Source organism: Sinocyclocheilus grahami, unplaced genomic scaffold (assembly GCF_001515645.1).
Source record: "Sinocyclocheilus grahami isolate Dianchi unplaced genomic scaffold, SAMN03320097.WGS_v1.1 scaffold940.1, whole genome shotgun sequence".
Taxonomy (NCBI): Eukaryota; Metazoa; Chordata; class Actinopteri; order Cypriniformes; family Cyprinidae; genus Sinocyclocheilus; species Sinocyclocheilus grahami.
In genome coordinates this window covers 194,877-215,586 of record NW_015506119.1, presented here as the reverse complement: position 1 = coordinate 215,586, position 20,710 = coordinate 194,877, and the positions used below count along the sequence as shown (strand labels likewise).

The 20,710-nt window shown below is 37.8% G+C and overlaps 3 protein-coding genes across 3 annotated transcripts in view; all 3 read left to right on the top strand.

The window, feature by feature from the left end:
• LOC107564498 (E3 ubiquitin-protein ligase RNF19B-like) overlaps nt 1-13,665 on the top strand; it is a 16,392-nt gene extending 2,727 nt beyond the window's left edge. Inside the window, exons 2-7 of the mRNA XM_016249594.1 lie at nt 5,849-7,012; nt 10,738-10,937; nt 12,260-12,404; nt 12,489-12,651; nt 12,999-13,113; nt 13,661-13,665. Of these exons, the coding sequence (XP_016105080.1) occupies nt 6,414-7,012; nt 10,738-10,937; nt 12,260-12,404; nt 12,489-12,651; nt 12,999-13,113; nt 13,661-13,665 (1,227 nt within the window). The 5' untranslated portion in view covers nt 5,849-6,413. The remainder of the gene's footprint in view (nt 1-5,848; nt 7,013-10,737; nt 10,938-12,259; nt 12,405-12,488; nt 12,652-12,998; nt 13,114-13,660) is intronic.
• Nucleotides 13,666-15,591: 1,926 nt separating this feature from the next.
• Nucleotides 15,592-16,162, top strand: LOC107564490 (NADH dehydrogenase [ubiquinone] iron-sulfur protein 5-like). The gene is made up of 2 exons (XM_016249582.1): nt 15,592-15,838; nt 15,915-16,162. Exons 1-2 carry the CDS (start codon nt 15,593-15,595, stop codon nt 16,017-16,019), a joined length of 351 nt encoding a protein of 116 aa, XP_016105068.1. The 5' UTR covers nt 15,592; the 3' UTR covers nt 16,020-16,162.
• Nucleotides 16,163-18,623: 2,461 nt separating this feature from the next.
• The window catches only part of LOC107564497 (microtubule-actin cross-linking factor 1-like), a 178,675-nt gene continuing 176,588 nt past the window's right edge, over nt 18,624-20,710 (top strand). Inside the window, exon 1 of the mRNA XM_016249593.1 lies at nt 18,624-18,821. The gene's annotated coding sequence lies outside the window, so the exon portion shown is untranslated. The remainder of the gene's footprint in view (nt 18,822-20,710) is intronic.

Sequence of the window (20,710 nt, the reverse complement as noted above, 5' to 3'; positions counted from 1 at the left end):
ACCAGTGTTATTGTAGTATTGTTTACATACTATTAGTTAATATTTTAAATGAGCCTTTTTACATGTTCAATTCTAGTTTTAGTTCAAGTAATTGTAGTGTTTTTGATTTTTATTTAGTTTTTGTTTTTAATTAGCTTTAATTTTTTTATTTTAGTTTAGTCATTTTAGTGTTTCAACTTAAATATATTTATTTCAGTCAGTTTCCAACATTTTTCAATTTTCATATTTTTAAGAGTGAGTTTTCATCTAATAATTATATTTTGTATAATTTCAGCTTTTTCAACTAACAAATGTTTTTTTTTAAATAGTTTTATACTTCATTATTAATCATAACACTGTTCTAAACCTGTATGAGTTTCCTTCTTCTGTGGGACAGAAAAGGAGATATTTTGAAGAATGTGCTGGTCACTATTTTTTAATGTAGTGATGTGCCATTTGTGAATCCTTTTTTTTTTTTTTTAGATTCTTGAGATTATCAGAGTTAAGTGTGGCTCTTACACAAACCTGTCATATGTTTTCAGAAGACAAGAAATAAATGTAGCTTACAAGCTACTTTTAAAATACTTTTGAGACATTTCCTCTTTTTTTGTCCCACAAAAGAAAGAAAATCAAATAGGTTTGGAACTTGAGGATGAGTAAATAATGACAATTCTGTTAACTGAAATCAACAACGTTCTGAAGCTACTTTGTGTAATATGATAAAGATGCAGACGGAAAACAAGACAGCAGGAAACCTGCAGGCTTTGCTAAGAACAATAAGCCTCAGTGGAGCTTCAGATGTGACTCAAATGGTTATGTAATGGCTAGAGATCCAGTAGCCCACCTGTACACCAACGTGTGTGTGTGTGTGTGTGTGTGTGTGAGAGATGCAGACAGACGGAGCCGTGGTCTAGGGCTGTAGGATGATACGAAAGTGCTGAGGTGTGGTTTCAGGGTATGTCGCGGCGGAAGTGCTGAGGCAGTGTCAGTCTCGCTCTGTCTTATCTCTCACGGTAATGAGTTTGTCTAGATGGGTTGTGCAGTAAGGGCTGGCGGGAGGCCAAGCTATGCACAATTGTTTTCTGTTTTTCTTCTTTCAATGCTCTGTCGATTGTTTCATTATATTTCGCTTATTATTCTGCGTTTGTGTGAATTGTGTCCTCATTCTGTGCTGTGTTCTCATAATAGCCCAAGAGTTTGCAAACCTATGCTGATTTGTAGCCTGCATGGTTCATTTGTGGTTTCTGTTAATAATTCATCTTCGGAATGCCTCTGTGACATGTTGATAAATGGTCTGGAAAAAACACGATTCGTTCTGAAACAAAACTTTACAGTAAGCAATTATGAAACTAATTTTCCAGTTCCTTATAAGGCATCTCACTTACAGTAAGTGTCTGTAGTAAGGATCTGCTTTCATTACGACTTCATCAGAAGTTGTTTCCCATCTGACACAGGCATTACATAACATCTCTAAATGGCTCGAGTTGTCTCATTTAACTCTTTAATTAATAACTCGTTTCCATGTGCTTCTCCATACGAAATAGGCCTGCAAGGGATGTATTTGAGGTGCGGATTAAAAATGAAGTAATTGAAGCAGTGAATGAAATCAAGTATCTGGGTATTATTCTAGATAAGAATTTAAAATTTGATAGTCACATTGAGTACATCTGTAAGAAGGTCAAACCAAACCTAAATAGTTTTCGTGTGATTTGAAGGGACTTGTCATGTCAAACTGCAAAATTATACATGCATGCAATGATATTTTCACATTTATCATATTGTGTCACATCATGGTCACAAGTCTCTCCAAATCAATTAAAGCCTATTATTTCAATATACAAACAGGCAATAAAAGTTATGGACCAGAAACCCATGAGATGGCATCATTGTGATGTTTTAAGAAAGCATAACCTTCTTAGCTTCGATTGTTTCGTTGATTTTAATTATCTCAAATTGTTTTTTAAATGTCTAAAGAATCTTGTTTCACCACTGTTTTCTGAATTGGTCAGCAAAACAACAGTGCTCACATGAATAGTTCTTCATACCAAATTATTATTGCGATATTGTCTGATTATGTTGTCTTTGCTTTATAGCTTATATATGTAAATCATTTTGAATGTATTGTTCCTTCTTTTTTTTTGTTTTAGTTTTTTTTTGTAATTTTATGGTATATATTTTTTCTTTTTCCCTTTTTCTTTATTAGTATCGTTATTATTACTTTTATTGTTAACACTGTTATTGGTTTTATTTTATTAATTAAAAATTTTTTTTCTTTGGCTATCTGAAAAGCCTCCCGTGGACTGGTATTGAAAATTAGCATGTGTGCTAAAACACTTAAGCAAGTGCATATGGTTTGTCCAATGTAACTGTGATGTCCATGTTAGATAAAAATGTAATAATAATCATCATTTTCAATATAGCCAATATGGGAAAAAAATTTAAAAAGTATAAAATAAAACAAAAATAAATAATTCACTGTGGTACATTTCCCAGTATTACATGCTAAATACCATAATTAAATTATTATTAAGAGTCTACAATTGCAATAGCAAGGTAAAAAGCCAAATATATGTAGTAAATTACTTTTGTCAATACAAACCAATTATATAATTTAATAAGCATTTTGATTATTAGTAGTATAACATTAATATTACATTTGATTATGACTATTAGTGATGATTATTTTATATATAATTTTATATTACAATATCTTATTTATCCCCTGTTGTAAATAAAAATGTGTGAGAACATGTTTTTCACACCTATGAACCACAAAACAAACAAAAAAAATCCCAGACCGATATAGAATTTCCCCTTTCTCCATGATCAACATCTCTTTGATGTTTTCTCTCTTGTGTGTGTTTTATACTTTGCATCTAGTTACAAACTCTGGCTGTAGTGATAAAACCTAAAGCAAACTCGCGGTAACAGGGATCCATCCTTCATCAAACAAGGCCTGGGAGCTTATGCTGTGGATTCTTCCAACTGTTTTCAAAGTTTTTAAATAAACTCTTTCCTGAATGGAAAAAGCAGGCTGCTAGTTTCCAGCTGCAGCACTGTAAGCAGAAAGCAGCTTCTTGTGAATCGACATGTCATTCACAGCTGATAAATAATAGAGCAACTTCTGTTGTACAACAATGAAGCCACGCCCATCTCTCACACACACACACACACACACACACATACAGTGGGTTCTGCTTTGTAAATTTGCGCTCTGGTGCCGAGATGTAACACTGTTGTGCACCCGCTAGCATCCCTCACACACACTAAACCTCAGAGAGCACAGATGGTAACTGTGTCATCGGTTGCATTAGCAGAAGCTGAAGTGGAATGGAGGGCTATTACCAACCATCTCAGCCCTGAGTTATATATATATATATATATATATATATATATATATATATAGACGAGAGACTCCTTTTCATTTAACCTGCTATGATTCAACACCACCTTTTCAGTCTGCCTGTTTAGAGTAGGCAGATCAGCTGAGATCGTATGGAATTTTCCTGTTTCCGTCGACTAGACTTTTGCATTTTTAGTGCGTCTACTACCTCTCGGTCACGTACAGTATAGAGCACGTAGTGCTTGATGATTGTTGCATCCTCTTGTCAGAATGGGTCAAGACATCAGGACACAGTGGCTGTGAGCAATGCGAAAGCACTCTGTGGAAAAGTGGGTCATACTGACTGCTGTCACTGCGTACCTTGCAGATCCATGAACAGCAGCAGAAAACAGGCTGCTTTAGTTTACTGGGCTTTATGCTGTTACTCTCTTGGTCAAATACAGTGCTAACTAGCCATTTATGTGGGAAAATGCAGCTATAATGTTTTTTTTTAAACATGTACCATGTAAATACTGTTTTATATACTAGATACTAGATAATACCATGTTTAAAAAACAAACAAAAAAACCCTATCATAAGCACCATTGCATATGAATGTGTTAATACTATCATTGTTCATTATTATAGGTGCATTCATGATTATCATGATTACGAGATTCCGTCCTCCTGTTCTCGAAGAATTTGTAATTACAATTTGTACTGAATTTTCTGAAAGCTCTGTCTTGAACCACCTGACACTACATTATACAGAAACACTCAAGATGGCTGTGGCTTCAAATGTAGTGAAGTGGATAATGATTTCATTATATTTTTGTTTTAATAATGCAAGATTATTCTAATACATGTATAGCTAGTTGGATAACTAATGTCTAATGTCCTTTAGTTTACTTTATTAATAAGGCATGTACATAATTGTTACTGTTACTTGTGGTTTTGATGAGTTGTTGTCTAGGAATTACAGTAATTACAATGCAACTTAGGGGTCTGTGGTATAGTCATAATGTTGCTTACTTGTCTATTAAATTATGCGAAAATTCATTTAAAAATTCACCCATAAAGAGACTTGAATACACCTTTTTTTATGGGACATAAAGTGTAAAAAAAAAAATCCTATCCTGATATCATAATGAAGACAAAAGAATGAAGTTCTTGAAAAGTAAACCATCCTATTTTATTATTTGTATTTGATACATATATTTGTTCAAACAAACAAAAAAAAAACAGCTTCACTGAATAATAAATAGTTGGTTTAATAAAATGTTTTTTTTTTAAATTCCTCCTTTATCATTGACACACTTCATTGTCATTGATCCATTAACAAACTTAACAATCTACTATGTTTTCATAACACTAATAAAAGTGAAAGTGAAGTGACATGTGGCCAAGTATGGTGACCCATACTTGGAATTAGTGCTCTGCATTTAACCCATCCAAAGTGCACACACACAGCAGTGAACACACACACCGTGAACACACACCCGGAGCAGTGGGCAGCCATTTATGCTGCGGCGCCCAGGGAGCAGTTGGGGGTTCGGTGCCTTGCTCAAGGGCACCTCAGCCGTGGTACGGAAGGTGGGAGAGAGCGCTGTACATTCACCCCCCCCCCCTACAATCCCTGCCGGTACGAGACTCAAACCCACAACCTTTGGGTTACGAGTCCGACTCTCTAACCACTAGGCCACAACTTCCCCCGTTGTAAAAACAAACAAACGGACTGACTGTCAGCTTAACACTAGCATGGTGGTCTCTTTCCCTTCCCCCTCGCAAAAGTAAACAGATTTGTGCTACTCGGGCATTAGTCCAAGGGTCATCAGAGCAGAAAACCAGGCCACATCAGTTTTAGATGAGTTTGTGTAGCTGTAGTATGTGTTTTTATTGAGTAGGAATAGCCTATGTACCAGAGAGATTGAAAGATTACACTGGCCTACAAAACCATTTCCTCCGCTTCAGTATGGCATTTGCGTACAGCATTGATGTTGCTCTCAGATAAAAATAAATGAATAAAGTCCAGTGGAGGCATGCACTCATGCGTTATATGATGTATGGTGTTAATATCTGCCGGGTGTGTATATGTGTTCATAAGGGCCAGAGTCACTGTGAGGGTCCTTGTTTGCTGTGTTCATAGTGGGAATCTCCATGGCAACTGCACTAGCAGTGCAGTGGGAAGTGTAGAGGGAGCGCTCGAGTGTGTGAGAGAGTGTGGATGAGAGGGTGTCATCAACAGTGAGACAAAGAAAATGAGAGAAGTAAAATCTAACACAAGATGTAAGGACAGAAAATGGGATAAGAGAAATCCATTTCTAACAAGTTAAAGTTACAGAATCAATTACTTCTCATTTTTAAACGGCTGGTAATTGGTTTAAGTCTGGCAGTCACTTTGTGAGTCGGATGCAATGAAGCGTTAACTGTGAAATGAAAAGAGATTGAGAATAAAAGAAGGGAGGAGTGTGTGTACGTGAGCATGCTCCTCCTGCAGGCTGTCTGTGCGCTGTGCTAACTTCCTGTGTTATTTCTCTTCCTTAACAGACCAGCCGATTCAGAAGAGAGAGAACAGCAAACTGGAGCACACACATCTCGGCTCTGCGAGCAAGAGAATTTAGCGGAGCCAAAAGAGGACGAGCCCTCAGAAAGGATTACGTTGTCTTGAGCCAGATTCATTTTTTACTAACAACTTGAACTTCCTAGTTGTCTTTAAACGCCCTATTTTTAATTGACAGTATCTGTCAGTTTTGTAGTTTGTAACACATTTGGCGTGCAACAATTTTCTTTGTTTACGAGAAGATCGTTTTCCCTTTTGGTTCAGTTAGTCTAGTTATCTTTCCGTTTATTGTTTTTTATACACGAATCCTTGTTGTAGTTATGACTTCATAAATGGAATGTTCCTAACGGTAAACTAACTGGAATTTGTTGAGACCTTGACAAACATTCTTTTGTGTATCGGGAGTGTCCGTGTCCTTGAGGTTTGGAGCTTCGTTGAAATCATTCTGTGGAAGGAACTGAGAAGCTTCACACAAACCTCACCTTTAACCCAAACTCGCTGACCTCTCGTAAGGACTCAAGTGGGAGAACATTACACGATAGTTCTTGGGAAATGGGATCCGAAAAGGACTCTGAATCACCCCACTCCTCTGTTAGCGGCATTCCCAATCCGAAATGCCGAGGGCCGGGCAAGAAGCAAGGCAGGATCTCTTTTCATAGTCTCTTCCATGGCAAACGTGGATCCAGGGTGAACAAGGCTAATGTGGGAACTCCTCTTGCACAACAGCTGCACCAACAGCAACAGCTCCAGCAGCAGCAGCTTCTCCAGCCCCCCACGCCCACTAATGTTTCATCAGACCCCTCAATGGCAGACCCGGCTGAACCCTTGTCCGCTAGCCAGGCCTCTCTGGGAGGTCAAGAACTCTTAGAGTGTCCCCTGTGCCTAGTGCGGCAACCTGCGGAGCAGCTTCCCGAGCTCCAGGGATGCAGCCATCGGTCTTGCCTGTGCTGTCTACGGCAGTACTTGCGTATCGAGATCACCGAGAGCCGAGTGCAGCTCAGCTGTCCAGAGTGCGCCGAACGACTTGCCCCAAGGCAGGTGGCCCTCATCCTGGATGATCCCAGCCTGATGGAGAAGTATGAAGAGTTTCTGCTGCGCCGCTGTCTGGCATCGGACCCTGATTGCAGATGGTGTCCAGCTCCAGACTGTGGGTAAGACTGATTTGGATGTTAGGGATTTATAAAATATACACAATTACCTGTTTGTTTTGAATTCGAAATGTTGCTGTATATACAAGCTTTATGGCCAAAAGGTTGCGGACCTTCTAATTACGTTTGGCAAGACTCCTAAATTCCAGTTTGAAGATGTGTCACTACAACATCCAGTGACGTTATAGGGAATTGTGGGAAGTGGCAACAGTTTGGGAAGGAACTTCTGTTCCAGTATTAAACTCCCCTGTGCACATAATGAGGTCATTATGCAAATGATTTACTGAGTAAATGATGTGGATGAACTTGACTAGCCTAAAGTCCAGATCTGAACCCCAGTGATATTTTTTGAGCAATTAAAGGACCTTGATCATATTCAAAATGTCTGTTTATGACATTGCATTGAAGAAAGAAGTCTGGAAATAACATTCCGTCATGTCATAAGTCTCATTTCCTAATATGTTCTCTGCCACATAATATCAAATATGACTGCTGACCTATTCACTTCCTGATATCTGAGGTGACCTCACTATGAATCTTCCCTTTACTTTTAACATTTAGGTGTTATCCTGTCTTGTAGTCAGTGGAGGACATGGTCATAGGTGAAATAGGGCAGCAAAATTTGGCATGAAGTGCTGCCCTGCCTACAGCTGTCACACTCCATTTCTCTCATTTCAATGTTTTGGTTTCAGTGAAATCACAAAATGAAATGCAACCTAATCTGCTATTGAAATTTATAAGAATCTACTGATGGTATTTTAAATAGTGATGCATCAAAAATTCACCAACCCAAAATATTAGGCCAAAACTGTGAAAAAATACATGGCCAAAAAATTTTTGGAGGGCCAAAATCATTGACGGAAACTCTGTAAGCAGTGTGGACACACTGCACTGTTACAAAAAAATAATGTATCCCCTGAGAACACGACACCGTGAACAGCATCCTGAAGTCAGTAAGCCAATTACGCAATTGAATTACCGAAACCTTATTTTAATTTCGGTTTCAGTTTTTGTCTAAGTGAAAACTTGAATTTTAGTTCTTCAAATGTGTGCTCTCTGGCACTGAAAGCAAGAGACACACCACTGAGCCACATCAGCTCATGTTTTGAGACTGGACTGTGCCCTCCTTAAGACCTAGAAATCCTAGAATCACCCCAGACGTAAGCGTCCATTGGCCAGTGAGAATTTCAGGCTCCAGCTTTAGGAAAACCAATTTGCTGTATTCCCTCTTGATTTCAGCCTAACACAGCTCTTCCCACACCCTCAACACAGAGCTTACGCATTCATATCCGTCAAACACTCTCTACTGTGTAGGCATCCTAAAATTGCCCAAGCGTTGGTTGAGAGATTTCTAGTTTCTTGCCCAACATGCTCTCGTGTCTGAATGGGAGCAAATCCAGCTATGTTCCAACATCTATCTGAAAACCTTCCCAAGAGACTAGAAGCTGTTAAGAATAACCAGCTGTTTATTAAAGCCAACAAGGGCGTGGTATTTGGGCATCCACAAACCAAATAGTGTATTAAATGCATGTATTTCAGATCTTTGTCAGATTCAATAGAAGTAAGTGGACATATTGAACAGTTTCTGTTTGTTCTGTGTGCTTTGACAAGTGTAGGAGGCATTTGGACAGTTATAAGGAAAACTTGCATTTGTGTGGGAAGCCTAGTTTAGCTGATGTGTCATTCTGAGAAAGTGTGATTTACTTCAGAGGCCTTTTACAACCTGTCCAAGGGTTGTCAATCATAATGATGCGCCAGTGACCTAATTTAAGGGACATGATTTTGTCTGCTTCTCTGCTTGTTTGAGTCACTGCCACTTCCTATCAGGCCCACGACTGATGATAAGGGGTTTTCAGATGGACTGGGAATTTTTCAAAAAAGGTCATTAGAGACTACACTATTGGCTAGTTGGTTAGTTAGTTGCATCATATGAGATTATTAAATTAAAGTGTGACGTTTTCTTTGCTGTAGGACACATTGAGTTTCACCCAGATGGTTCATTTGTAGACTAACTAGGAATCTCCCACCTTAGACAATAAAAACACACTTTTGATCTCAGAACCACAGAAACAAACCCTGACGGAAAAGCTTCCCCTGTATATTTTGCGTATCAGTTCCAGTCCATGGTGCTGCTTATTACCCATCAGCCCCCCAACCAGCTTTGCTTCAGTTTGATTGAAAGTCCAGAGCTACCAATGGGAGACGGGAGCAGCTTGTTTCTCTCTCCCTCAGTGATAAGTTGCTGTGGCAACTGAGATGTGGCACGGAGGTAGAGTTGCTATGGGTAACTGAGGCTGGTATTTGATTAAGACAATCATTGGCTACTCACTTGACCGTGTGTGCATGCCACGGTGTCTTTGTGGGCTTCAAATTAGTGTTGATTTCATTGTTTTTAATCCATACCATAATCATGTGTAATGAGGTGGGTTTCGGCTTGACTCTACATGTAGGGTGTGTGCGCTAGTACGTGCAGGTAAAAATTGGAAGCTCTTTGTATAGGACATTACACTTCTCCAATGCAACTGAGCTGATTAATGAGGTGTCGGCTGGAGGAGGAATGTTTTCTTCAGAACCTGCTTTGACTTCGGCCAACAGGTCAAAACATGCGCTTAAAATTAAAGGGATTGTTTTTGTCACGCATAAGCTAATGTTACACAGGGAAGTTTGGTAGGATTTCTTTTTATTCAGAGGGAGAAATCGGCTTTTTCTTTCACTGGGAAAAACCCACCTACCCAGTTGATCTACTGCCAATGTGTTTATTCAGCATAAAATCATTAAAATGATTCAATGTTAAGGTGTTTTTTTTTTTTTTTAGACTTAAAAATATGTTTGTTAATAATCATTGTGCTTACTGTTCTGAGGTCTGAAGTAGAGTTTGGCAGCCAAGAAATTTTCTTAGGAAAGTAATAAAATGCTACTGGAATACTAGGAAACTCTCACGGCAGGAACATACTGACTGGAATAAATCTTTCTTCTCATTTTCCATAATGTAGTAGTGTCTGTACCTGCTAATGTTTTCCTTGACTTTAAAAGGAATTTGACATTACAAAGAATCTGAGTTGGGAACACACTGATATTATGGTGTATGTGATTACTTTGGGGGCCATTTAATTTCAGCCTTAATCCAGATACATTTGAAAATGGCGTTTTTGTTTCAAAGTGCTCTCCATCCACATTAGCCTTTTTCAAGCATTTTCCAAAAGTTTCTCATTCACACTGAAACGTCGGAAAACTTTAAATCCGCCTTACTACGCATGTGTGAAACCTTCATAAAAGATGGTAGCCTACAGTTGGAACATACATAAGTTTTCATGCAATTCTTCTGGCAGGATTTTATTTCCGAAAATATCTCATTATTCACTGACGCAGGACAGCAATTCTGAGTAAATTTTCTGTCATCTTTGCAGGACTGTAATATGATATTTGATATATGACATATGATATATGCCACATTTACAGAAAATATGATTTTACAATAATCCATTTTTAGGACATATTTTTTTCTATTTTTAGCACTGTAGACATACCATTGTTTGTGAATATGGTAATCATATAGTGTCATGGCATATATCAGAGTACGATACTATTACCGTCTGATACCATCTCTGTACCATGTACTTCTGTAAGAGTAGATTGCACACAACTAGGTATAATGATATCTCATATTACCTTAATTATAGATTTTCTAGGAGAGTCTGATGACCTGGTTTGCATTGTTCTCCTGCCAGGTTCGCAGTCATTGCCTCTGGGTGTGCCAGCTGCCCCAGACTGGTGTGTCGAAGAGAAGGGTGTGGTGCTGAGTTCTGTTACCACTGCAAGCAAGTTTGGCATCCTAACCAGACCTGTGACTCGGCCCGCCAGCAGAGGGCGCTGTCCTTGAGAACGCACAGTAACCATTCACCCAGCTACACAGCCGAGCAGGGACACAGTGAGTGTTTAACCAGCAGCCAACCACTCTTTTATGTCCCATAAAAAGAGAGAGACTGTTATATCATTTGGGGTTAGGCTCTTTGTACCTGGGCAAGGAGTCAATCACATAGCAACGCCCTAGAAACTAGGGGTGGGTGATATGACCAAAATCTTATATCACAATATGAGTCATTTTATTTCATGGTAATGATTCATTTTATCATTTCATTGCCTTTTTGATATAAAATTTTTTGATACTATAGAAATTTCATCATTCTTGTCACCAGTGTCAATATCACAGAATACTAGCCTAAATTAAAAAAAATAAAAAACTCAAGCTTACTGAAGACAAGTAAACTGTCAGCGATTAAATAAGAATAAGAAAGTAATTACAAGCAGTAGAACTACAAAAAAACTACAGTAGAACAAATAAATAAAAAAGGCTACATGCATTGTATAAAGTAATCAAATGTATAAAAACACTGCATATTTTTCACTTTGTAAAGTAAATATATATTACTTCCTATTAAAGTTACAAACTTGATTTAGTCGAGAGCAGTGAGAGATTTTCTCTCTTTTGTTGTTTGATTAACAAAGATGACAGACAGCAGGCATATTAGACTGCTGTCACTTTAAGAGCTTCCCAGATCCAATATACTGTTACACATGTTTTGTTTCTCAGCTGTTTGCTTTCACTTACTGTGTTTACGAGTATACTTGCAAAGATGGGCATTTTGACACATAAACTAGAAACCACCCAAATCACTTTAGCAAAAACATAGCAATGACCTCTTAGATCCCACTAGAAACCACCCTGATCGCACAAGCACATAGCAGCAAAACAAATCACTGGATCACGTTTTGCACATACAAGCGGCATTCACATTTTTATTCAGAAAATGTACAATTCTAGTTTATGTTTTGCTGCAGGCAGTAGTATATTAGTCCTTCACTGTTTACTCTGTTAAGTACGTATCGCAAAGTGTTTATCACGTCGGAATTAGTGGATAAAAATAAACTCAAAACTCTAGTGTGCTTTCTGTCTGGTTTATTGTGTTTCAGAGTGCCACTCATATCATTTGATTTGCTGTGTGCTTCCCCCTTGAGTGCTTTCATTTTGTGCACTTCAGTGTTCACTGCAGATTATTGAAGTTTCTCTTTCCCTAAACGACTGCTGTCTCTCCTCCTCCTCCTCCTCCTCAAGTTCTGTCTAGCTTCTCTCCTGAATTCCAGCAGGAGTCTGCTAACGTCTCTTATTCCCTGTCTGGCATTCAGAAAGCGCTTCCTCAGCACACATTGTTTACAGCAATTCTAAATCCCAACCCTCTAATCCCCACTCAGATGATGACATCAAGCCTTGCCCCCGATGCGGCGCCTACATCATCAAGATGAACGATGGCAGCTGTAATCACATGACCTGTGCTGTCTGCGGCTCGGAGTTCTGCTGGCTCTGTATGAAGGAGATTTCAGACCTGCACTACCTCAGGTACCTTCTGCTACCCATCAGTGGGAATATCTCTAATAACTACTTGCTCGAATCGAAAAATAATAATATTCTGTGTCTTCTCAGTCCATCAGGTTGTACGTTCTGGGGAAAGAAGCCATGGAGTCGCAAGAAGAAGATTCTGTGGCAGCTGGGCACTTTGATTGGTGCACCGGTGGGCATCACTCTAATCGCTGGCATCGCAGTTCCTGCTATGGTTATCGGCCTTCCTGTTTACATTGGACGCAAGGTGCGGAGTGCCAACATCACACCTTTCTCTACAACGTTACAGTTTAGGTTAATATGGAAACATTTATCAGCTGCAATCAGGAAGAGAACATCCCTTAAAAAGCCTGGGAATTTCCCTCAAGTCAGCCGTGTTGCTCAACCAGCTTAATTGCTTTTGATATTGAACATGACTTCCTGGTGTAGGATACAGAGTGGCCATTAAACATGATTTCCATGCTACAAAAGACATTTTGTTCTGTTTCAAAGATTTGATTCCGATTTTGAAGCTTTAGGATGCCACTAGATGAGATTTTAGCAGATAAAAGCACATTTGTGACAGTGCAGTAACACAGCTGCTGTTTGTCACAGATCCACTCACACTATGAGGGCAAGAAAACGTCCCATCACAGGAGGAATCTCGCTATCACTGGTGGTGTGGCTCTGTCAGTCATCACGGCTCCAGTCATCGCTGCTGTCAGCGTGGGTGAGTATTCCTGAAATCATTTACATTTACATGTATTCGTTTAGCAGATGCTTTTATTCAAAGCGATTTACAAATGATATCCTTACATGATGGTAATGTTAATGTTTCAGAGGTAAAAACCAGTGATTTCAATAGTAGTACACACAATTGGGAATTTTGCGAAAGATTTACACACAGATTTTACAAAATGTTCAAGTTGTTCATGCAGATTCGCTGCACTGACCAAGAGAAATCCGGTTGGTTTGAAAGTGACTTCTGTGTCAGCTAATAACAATAGTGGAGCTTTTTTGTTAAAATTGAGCTAATGTGACCAAACGTTTAGATGTTTTACTACAATGGAATGTATATAGAAAATAGTTATAGATCACTTGGAGACATTTTTGCTGCAGATTTGTGACTATTTTTTTCTCAATCATTAGAATTTCTCTCTTCTGTTTAACACAAAAGGTGAATTTTTAGGGAATATTCTAGCCATGCTCGTGAATAGACTGTATAGACTACTTATATGATTTTATAATTCTCTGGTGCTTTTGCATCCTTTGTGAAGCTTAAGCTTCAGTTCCTGTTCATTGTAATGGACACTATAGACAATTGCTTCTGCATTTAGCCTCAGTGGCAACCACAGCTTCCGGTGCAGTACAATGTATGGAAATCGTGAGAAAATGAAGCACAAAATTCTATCTTGAGGAAGTGTCTGTCACAGCAATATTGATATGATCCACCTATACACTACAAGTATTTAACTCATTAATGGTACTCATTACTATAAAGTTATGTTTTAATATACAAAGTACTAAAATGTTATGTATATTTAACACTGCTGGTCAAACATTTGGAGTATAGAGCTTTTTGTAATGTTTTTTACCGTTCAAAAGGAATTAGCAAGATTGTATAATGTTTCTGAAAAATGTCTCTTATGCTCGCCAGGGCTGCATTTAATTTGAGTAAAACAGTAATATTGTGAAATATTATTACAGTTCTAAATAACTATTTTCTCTATATTTGAATATATTTTAAATTGTAAAATTACTCTGATGGCACAGCTGAATTGTCAGCATCATTATTCCATCATTATTATTACTCAGTAAATGTATAATTACACTGTAACCCTTTTTTTGAAGGTGTCATTGTTACAGTGTAATTATATATTGAAGTACTGCGTAATATTAATGTTAAAGGGTTACAGGTAGGATTAGGGTTTGGTTTAGGGTTAGTTGTTGATAGTTTTGGTTTTTCATGTACGGAAAAAAAAAAAAAAAAAAAAAAAACTTGGTTTACAATACAAATGTTTAAAGTTTCTTAAATCAAGATCCATTTACTTGAGATGCCAAATAAAAATAGTAATTATTATTATTTGATTATTTTTTCTGAGAAACTGACCAAGTGAGTTTATACTTAAGACAAAAAAACATCTGTCAGCGCTCAGCTTTTCTCTTCAGATTTTTCTGAGCCCATTGGCAGATGTTTGTTCTTGTTTTAATCATAAACTCAATACATTTTCTCATCAGTTTCTCAGAAAACTTCTTGTGTCCTTAGTCTTGAAGTTAAGGAACATTTGCACAGGAACATTTTTTTTAAAAACACTGAGAAACAAACATAATGTTTTTGCATGTACATTGAAAGTTTATAGTTATTTCCATATTTGAGTTGTTGGGAACAGAAGTATTCTGTTTGTGTGTGTGTGTATGAAATGAATTAAAAAATAATGGAGGCTTGTTTCGTAGTTTTTAACCATTTGTTGTTAATTCATTTGGGAACATTGACATAATGTGTTCCCTTAAAGGTGCAGCGGATATCGTCCTCTTTTGGAAGACCAAACAAAGTAGTTTCGCTTTCACAACGAAACACACAGCGCATTCACAACATGGCTGCAGCATCAACAATACTACAGCGAGAATAAAGTTACGCCGCCTTTCTTTGCGTGAACATTTGGGCGGCGTTATGCAAATCTTCCCACATAGTGATGTAGATATGTGGGGGCGTGTTAGAACGAGCCGTTTTAGGTAGACGTGGCTGACTCTTAACTTTTATAAAGAATATCTCTTTGGATTTGAGACTTTAGTCTTTGCAACTTTACAGATCTTATTTATGCACCAAGAGCTTGTAACACTCCAAAGAGAAAGGAAAAATTGAAATCGCATCATATGACCCCTTTAAGATTATTGTTTAAATATTATTTATGTGGTCTTGAAAAGGTCTTTAAAAAGTTTTAAATTTACCTTCATAAAACCATGTGGCTATAATATATGGAATAATAATTTAGGCATGTCTGCTGTCAACAATAAACATATCAACATGTCGCATGTCAATAATAAACAAGTTTTGGAGATATTCAGTAGTTGCATATGACCACTTTGCTTGATTTCCTTTATTTAAAGTTCTAGCAATTTCTAAACCTTGAGGAGTAATTTAATATAAAAATGAATAACAGCTTTGTTCGGTGTTCTTAAGCTTGAATGCATTATTGCATTTGTTTTACATGAAATGTTTATTTTCAGTTCCAAGAATCATGCCGTTCGTTGACCTCCAGTCAAGGCTGGGTATTAATCTGGACCAGTGGCTCTTGGCTCAGAGCGGGGAACAGCCACAGAAGCGGGTCGCTCGCTGCCATGCCTTTGAGAAGGAGTGGATAGAGTGCGCCCACAGCATCGGCCAGACCCGGGCCAAAAAGGAATGCAAACTAGAGCTGGAAGACTTCTACGAGTGCATGCACCGCCGAAAGACTGTAAGCACATTCGGAAATATTCAAGCAATGTATCTGAGGTTCTTTACATTGCTAACACTATTATCACTTCTTACAGCAACAGCGCTTATATGAGGTCCGTAAGCAGAAGGAGAAGATGATTAAAGAGGGAACTTACACACCCCCTCCACACCACGGAGGCAATGAGGAGGCCCGGCCCTGAATCCAACCTTATACAATCACTCTCAACACAGTCAAACTGTTGTACAGTTGCTTCCTCACTTGTGTTTTATAATATTATTGCTGTATCAACATTGTTTAATGTTTGTGAAATAAATATAATGATTCTGTGTAATTGTTAGTGTCTGTACACTGTCTGTTATATCATTTAGTGTAAATATGTAATACAAGTTTTAAAGGGACAGTTCGTTTTGTCCCTCTGTCATCATTTACTCACCCTCATGTTGTTCATGGCGTTCTTTTTTCTGTGGAACACAAAAGAAGATATTTTGAGTTTTTTTTTTTTTTTCAGTCAATAATCACCAAAACATTCTTCAAAAATATATCTGGTAATGCTTCTACTCCATTGAATAATTCTATAATTTCGTAGGTTAAAAATAATTCAGTTTTAGATATTCATAGTTTTTTTTGTTTTAAACAACTTCTCTTTCTTGTGACATGGCTGTGTGCTTCTCTGAAAGAGCTACACAAGTTATTATTGAAACCTAATTGATTATAATGCAGTGGTTCTCAACATTTTTTTTATTCAAAAGCACAATATTCAAAGGTCCCCCATAAGCTACAATATTTCTGCTGTCATTATGACAAAGCTGCTTGTTTTCAGACATTTGTCTTTTTATCAAAAAATTGGGAATATTAATATATTACATTAACCATAATTTGTATTATGATGGCAGAAATTAGCAGAACAGTATGTTCTTCAGTAAGAAAAATTATCATTTAGGAGGACAAAGAAATATGATTAGCTCACATCTTGTTTTTTTTGTGTGTGTTTTTCAACATTTTAATTTAGATTATAAGTTTATTTTAATACATATTAAGGTGTGTGTGTATATATATATACACACACATGTATTAAAATAAACATATCTAAAAATGTAAATTAAAATAAATCATTACTATATATATATATATATGAAGATAATTTTTCTTCTAAAATGAGCATTTTTCTTAGGCTCCTGTGTTTATGTTCAGTTATTTCACTTTAATGGCAATGAAAAGAACCATTACATTGCTATATAAGTGAAATGACTGAACCTACACACAGGAGCCTGAGAAAGATGCTCATTTTAGTAGAACATTTCAGACGGCACTTAGAGGCTTTTGCATCTGAACTCTTCATATATTTATAGTAATGATTTATTTGTTAATTTAAAAGCTTGAATTGATCTTTTAGGTAGCATGAGACCATCTGATTATTTGTAACGTTTGGTACAGTATATTCAATCTGGTTTTGAGCCTGAACTGAATGCAACTGTCTTTAAGTGGTGTGGTTAAGCTTCCCATGGGACAGCTTCCAGCTGAAAGCTTAATATGAATACATCAATCCATTTGACATCCCAATCACATTGCCAAGATTAGATATTTGGTATGTTGGTCAGTAGGTGGCAGTAAAAAAAACAACATTATTTTTGAGCTTCAATTAACTTGAACTGTTGATCTAAAATTAATAAATGAAGCATCACACTAGAAATGGCACAACTGGGAAATTACTTTTATACTACCGAGACGTTTTTGCAAATAAATGGATAAGTATGGCTTATAAACTGCTTGAATAATTGGATGAATGTGGTTCATAAACTGCTAGATATTTCTGTTGAGACGCTAGAACAGTTGTCTGAGTAAAGGTCAAATGTAAAGTCGAGTGGACTGAAGCCGTGCATCACATGGGTTCAGTTTAGCCTGTGTAAGGTCAAAAGCTGGCTCTATACAAATTGACGTCATTTTAGATATTGTTTGTCTTCACGTGATGATAATCTTTCTAGAGTTAAAATTTGAGAAAGAATGTCCACTGGTATTTTTAGGGGGGCTGCTCCTCTGTGATGGGTTTTGTTTGCAGTTAATCCTGCTCTGTCGCACTGAATTCCACTGCAGCTCAACCAGGTCAGACAGATTCATTATTATGCTTTTATTCTTTTTATAGGTGACTACAAAACAAAACAAAATATAAATAAATTATGTATTTAGTGTGTTTGAAAGGAGAAATCTTGGAAATGTTAGTGTATGTGGCCACATTTATCACACAGAGGATGCTTGTTGATAGTCTAAACTGGTTTGCTGCTCTTAGCTGGTCCTCCAACCATGGTCAAGTTGTTTGTCAGCTGGTCTGGTTGGTCTCCCAGTGTGAAAAACCCCCTCTAAGACCAGTCAAGAGTCCAGACTGGCAGAGCAGCAAACCATCTTTTAAACCATCACTGGTTTCAGGTGCTTATTATTGCATTATGCCATCACTGTTGAAAAAGAAGCATGTAAATGTAGTTTTTAATATGACAAGCATTGCAAAAAATGCAATGTTTGTCATATTAAAAACTACATTTAAAGTTTGTGCATCTTGTTGCGTTAACAAAAATTGTGTACCCTTATATTGAATTTCAGATTGCAATGAGATTATTAGATTAAATTGATAGGAATTTTGATTGAATTTGATTAGTCTTGTGTGATTTTTATGTAATGCTCATAATGAAGCATTATTAAAAAACCATCATAATCATTAAAGAGGGTTGGGTTTAAGGGTGGATGAAAAAAGAAGAGTGAGGAAGAGGAGGAGGAGGGGGCCGGAGAAAGAGAGAGCGGGAGAGAAGGAGGGATATGAAAGGAGGGGAATAGACAGCCATTACCGAATCACAGTCTCCATACTGCTCCTCTGTCTACCGGGTCGGTGCAAAACGGACCGAGAGTCAGTGTTTCCGTGGCCGGCTGAGAGGCGTGTTTGTCGGGATTGAGAGCCAGCGCATCTCCGCCTCTGTCACCCTGCGTGCGGAAACGGGCACACTGCCGTTATACGGTAAGAAGGTCCAAATGCCCGTCATTATTCTGTCCGTCAGCTTCGACGATAAGCATCGTTTTTTCTTATAATATCTGTGTCACCATTTTAGCTTCTAGTGTTTGTTATAATGTTAGCGTTTGAATATGATAACATTATACGTAAAAACCCTAGATTTCCTGCAAGCATCCTCATTTCCATTGAATAACCGGGCATCGGAAGTGCTTAATTCTCTCTGAGATGTATTCATCTCACGCCCGGATGAATGGGTCTTTATAGACAGCCCGTTCTTCAGTGTGTTTGGACAAAGAGGCTGTGCACACCTCTGTGGTCACTCTCCTCGGTTTCCGCCACATTACGGTCTAGCGATGTCTGATGTGTGAACGAATCGTTCTCTGGAGTCGGATCTTTCAGTGGTTCTGGTGAGTCGGTTCACACATTCGTCAACGAACTGAATCCGCCCGAGCGGTTGAATCAACAACACACCGACAATGTTTCAAGTAAGACGTAGGAAATATGGTTATTGAAAGATTGGCAATTGTATTAGAGTTTGGTTTTGAATAAATCGTATCTTTAGAAAAAGTACACAAAACGTTCAATGTAAACTATGGTGGTTATAGTATAGCCTATTAACTTTAGCGTTTCACATGCAGATCTTGTCTTTACATACAACTGACCAGTTTGTGAGCTAAATACAGAAACTTGAACAATAATAATTCCGTCATGACGTAAAGCGCCGCTAAATTCGATTCATTGAACTGTTGAACTGCTCGAAAGAACCGATCCGCGAAATGAGTCGGATTTTCCATCACTTTGCTGTGGTAGTGGTACGTGTTGAAAGAAGGGGCGTTCCTAGGGAAATATTTATGAATCTATGCACATGTCTTTCCCTTCATAAATGGTGAATATTCATTCATGTCTTCGAGAGACGAACAAAAGGCTTGTGCTCAATGGGTTTACGTAATCACAACCATTCCTGGGCTAAAATGTGAAAGTACAGAAGGTTGAGTGGGTAAAGGCTATTTCTAACAACATCCACAGATGGTTTCTGGCCCTGTGCTCCTATAGAGATGCACATACACCATGTTTGCCTGCTGTGTGAGTGTAACCATTCTGCTCATTTCAGTTTCAGACATTCCAAAAGATACATTTAGATGCTTTGAAGTTATCACATCTCATTAAAAAAAATTATGGTGCAAGGTTTGGGGCACGAGCCCCTCACAGTTTTTGTGACATGCTAAGTCTGAATAATAAATTATTACATAACAAATATTATAAAGTCAGGACGTTGCAATTACGACATCAAAGCTGCAGAAAAGTGTTCAGAGGCACTGATAATATTCCTAATTCCTTAATTTACATCACATTCAAGCATTGTCCATACATGGGTTTTACATCTCGAGGCTCCTGACAGTTAGAGGCCTCAGGCACTGGCCCCATTGGCCTGGTACGTAATCCATCCTTGATCTGATCAAATGGGGCTTATTGTAGCTACTGCCTTTTGGCAAACATGCAAAACCTCAAAAATAGAACAAATAGTGTCTGTGATTGCGGCATGTCTTGTGATTTTATTTAATAGACTCCAGCACTAATTAAATCCGATCAAACATTTTAGCCAGTAATCAAAAAATGCTACTTTCCTTGCAAGCAGGATTGTCTATTTTAGCACTTTATATTTACTGTGTCTGTCTTTTGCAGGGCATTTTCCCAGGTCAGATTTGTTGAAATAGATCAGTGGTTTTCAACTGGTGGGTTTCGACCAAAAACATGGGCCACAGGTCTTTTCTGTGGACAGTGGGTGAAAACGAAACTAAATGAAAGTAACATAATGCAGCTAACCATAGAATAACAACAACCTAGACTACATTAAATATGGGTTCACAACAAAAATAAGTTTGTGTTTACCACAA

Excerpts from the sequence above, each read along its gene's own strand:
- LOC107564490 (XM_016249582.1), top strand. The coding sequence starts at position 15,593 with ATGAAATGTTTATTTTCAGTTCCAAGAATCATGCCGTTCGTTGACCTC. Across the intron at positions 15,839-15,914 it reads GCATGCACCGCCGAAAGACT|CAACAGCGCTTATATGAGGT; the intron begins GTAAGCACATTC and ends CACTTCTTACAG.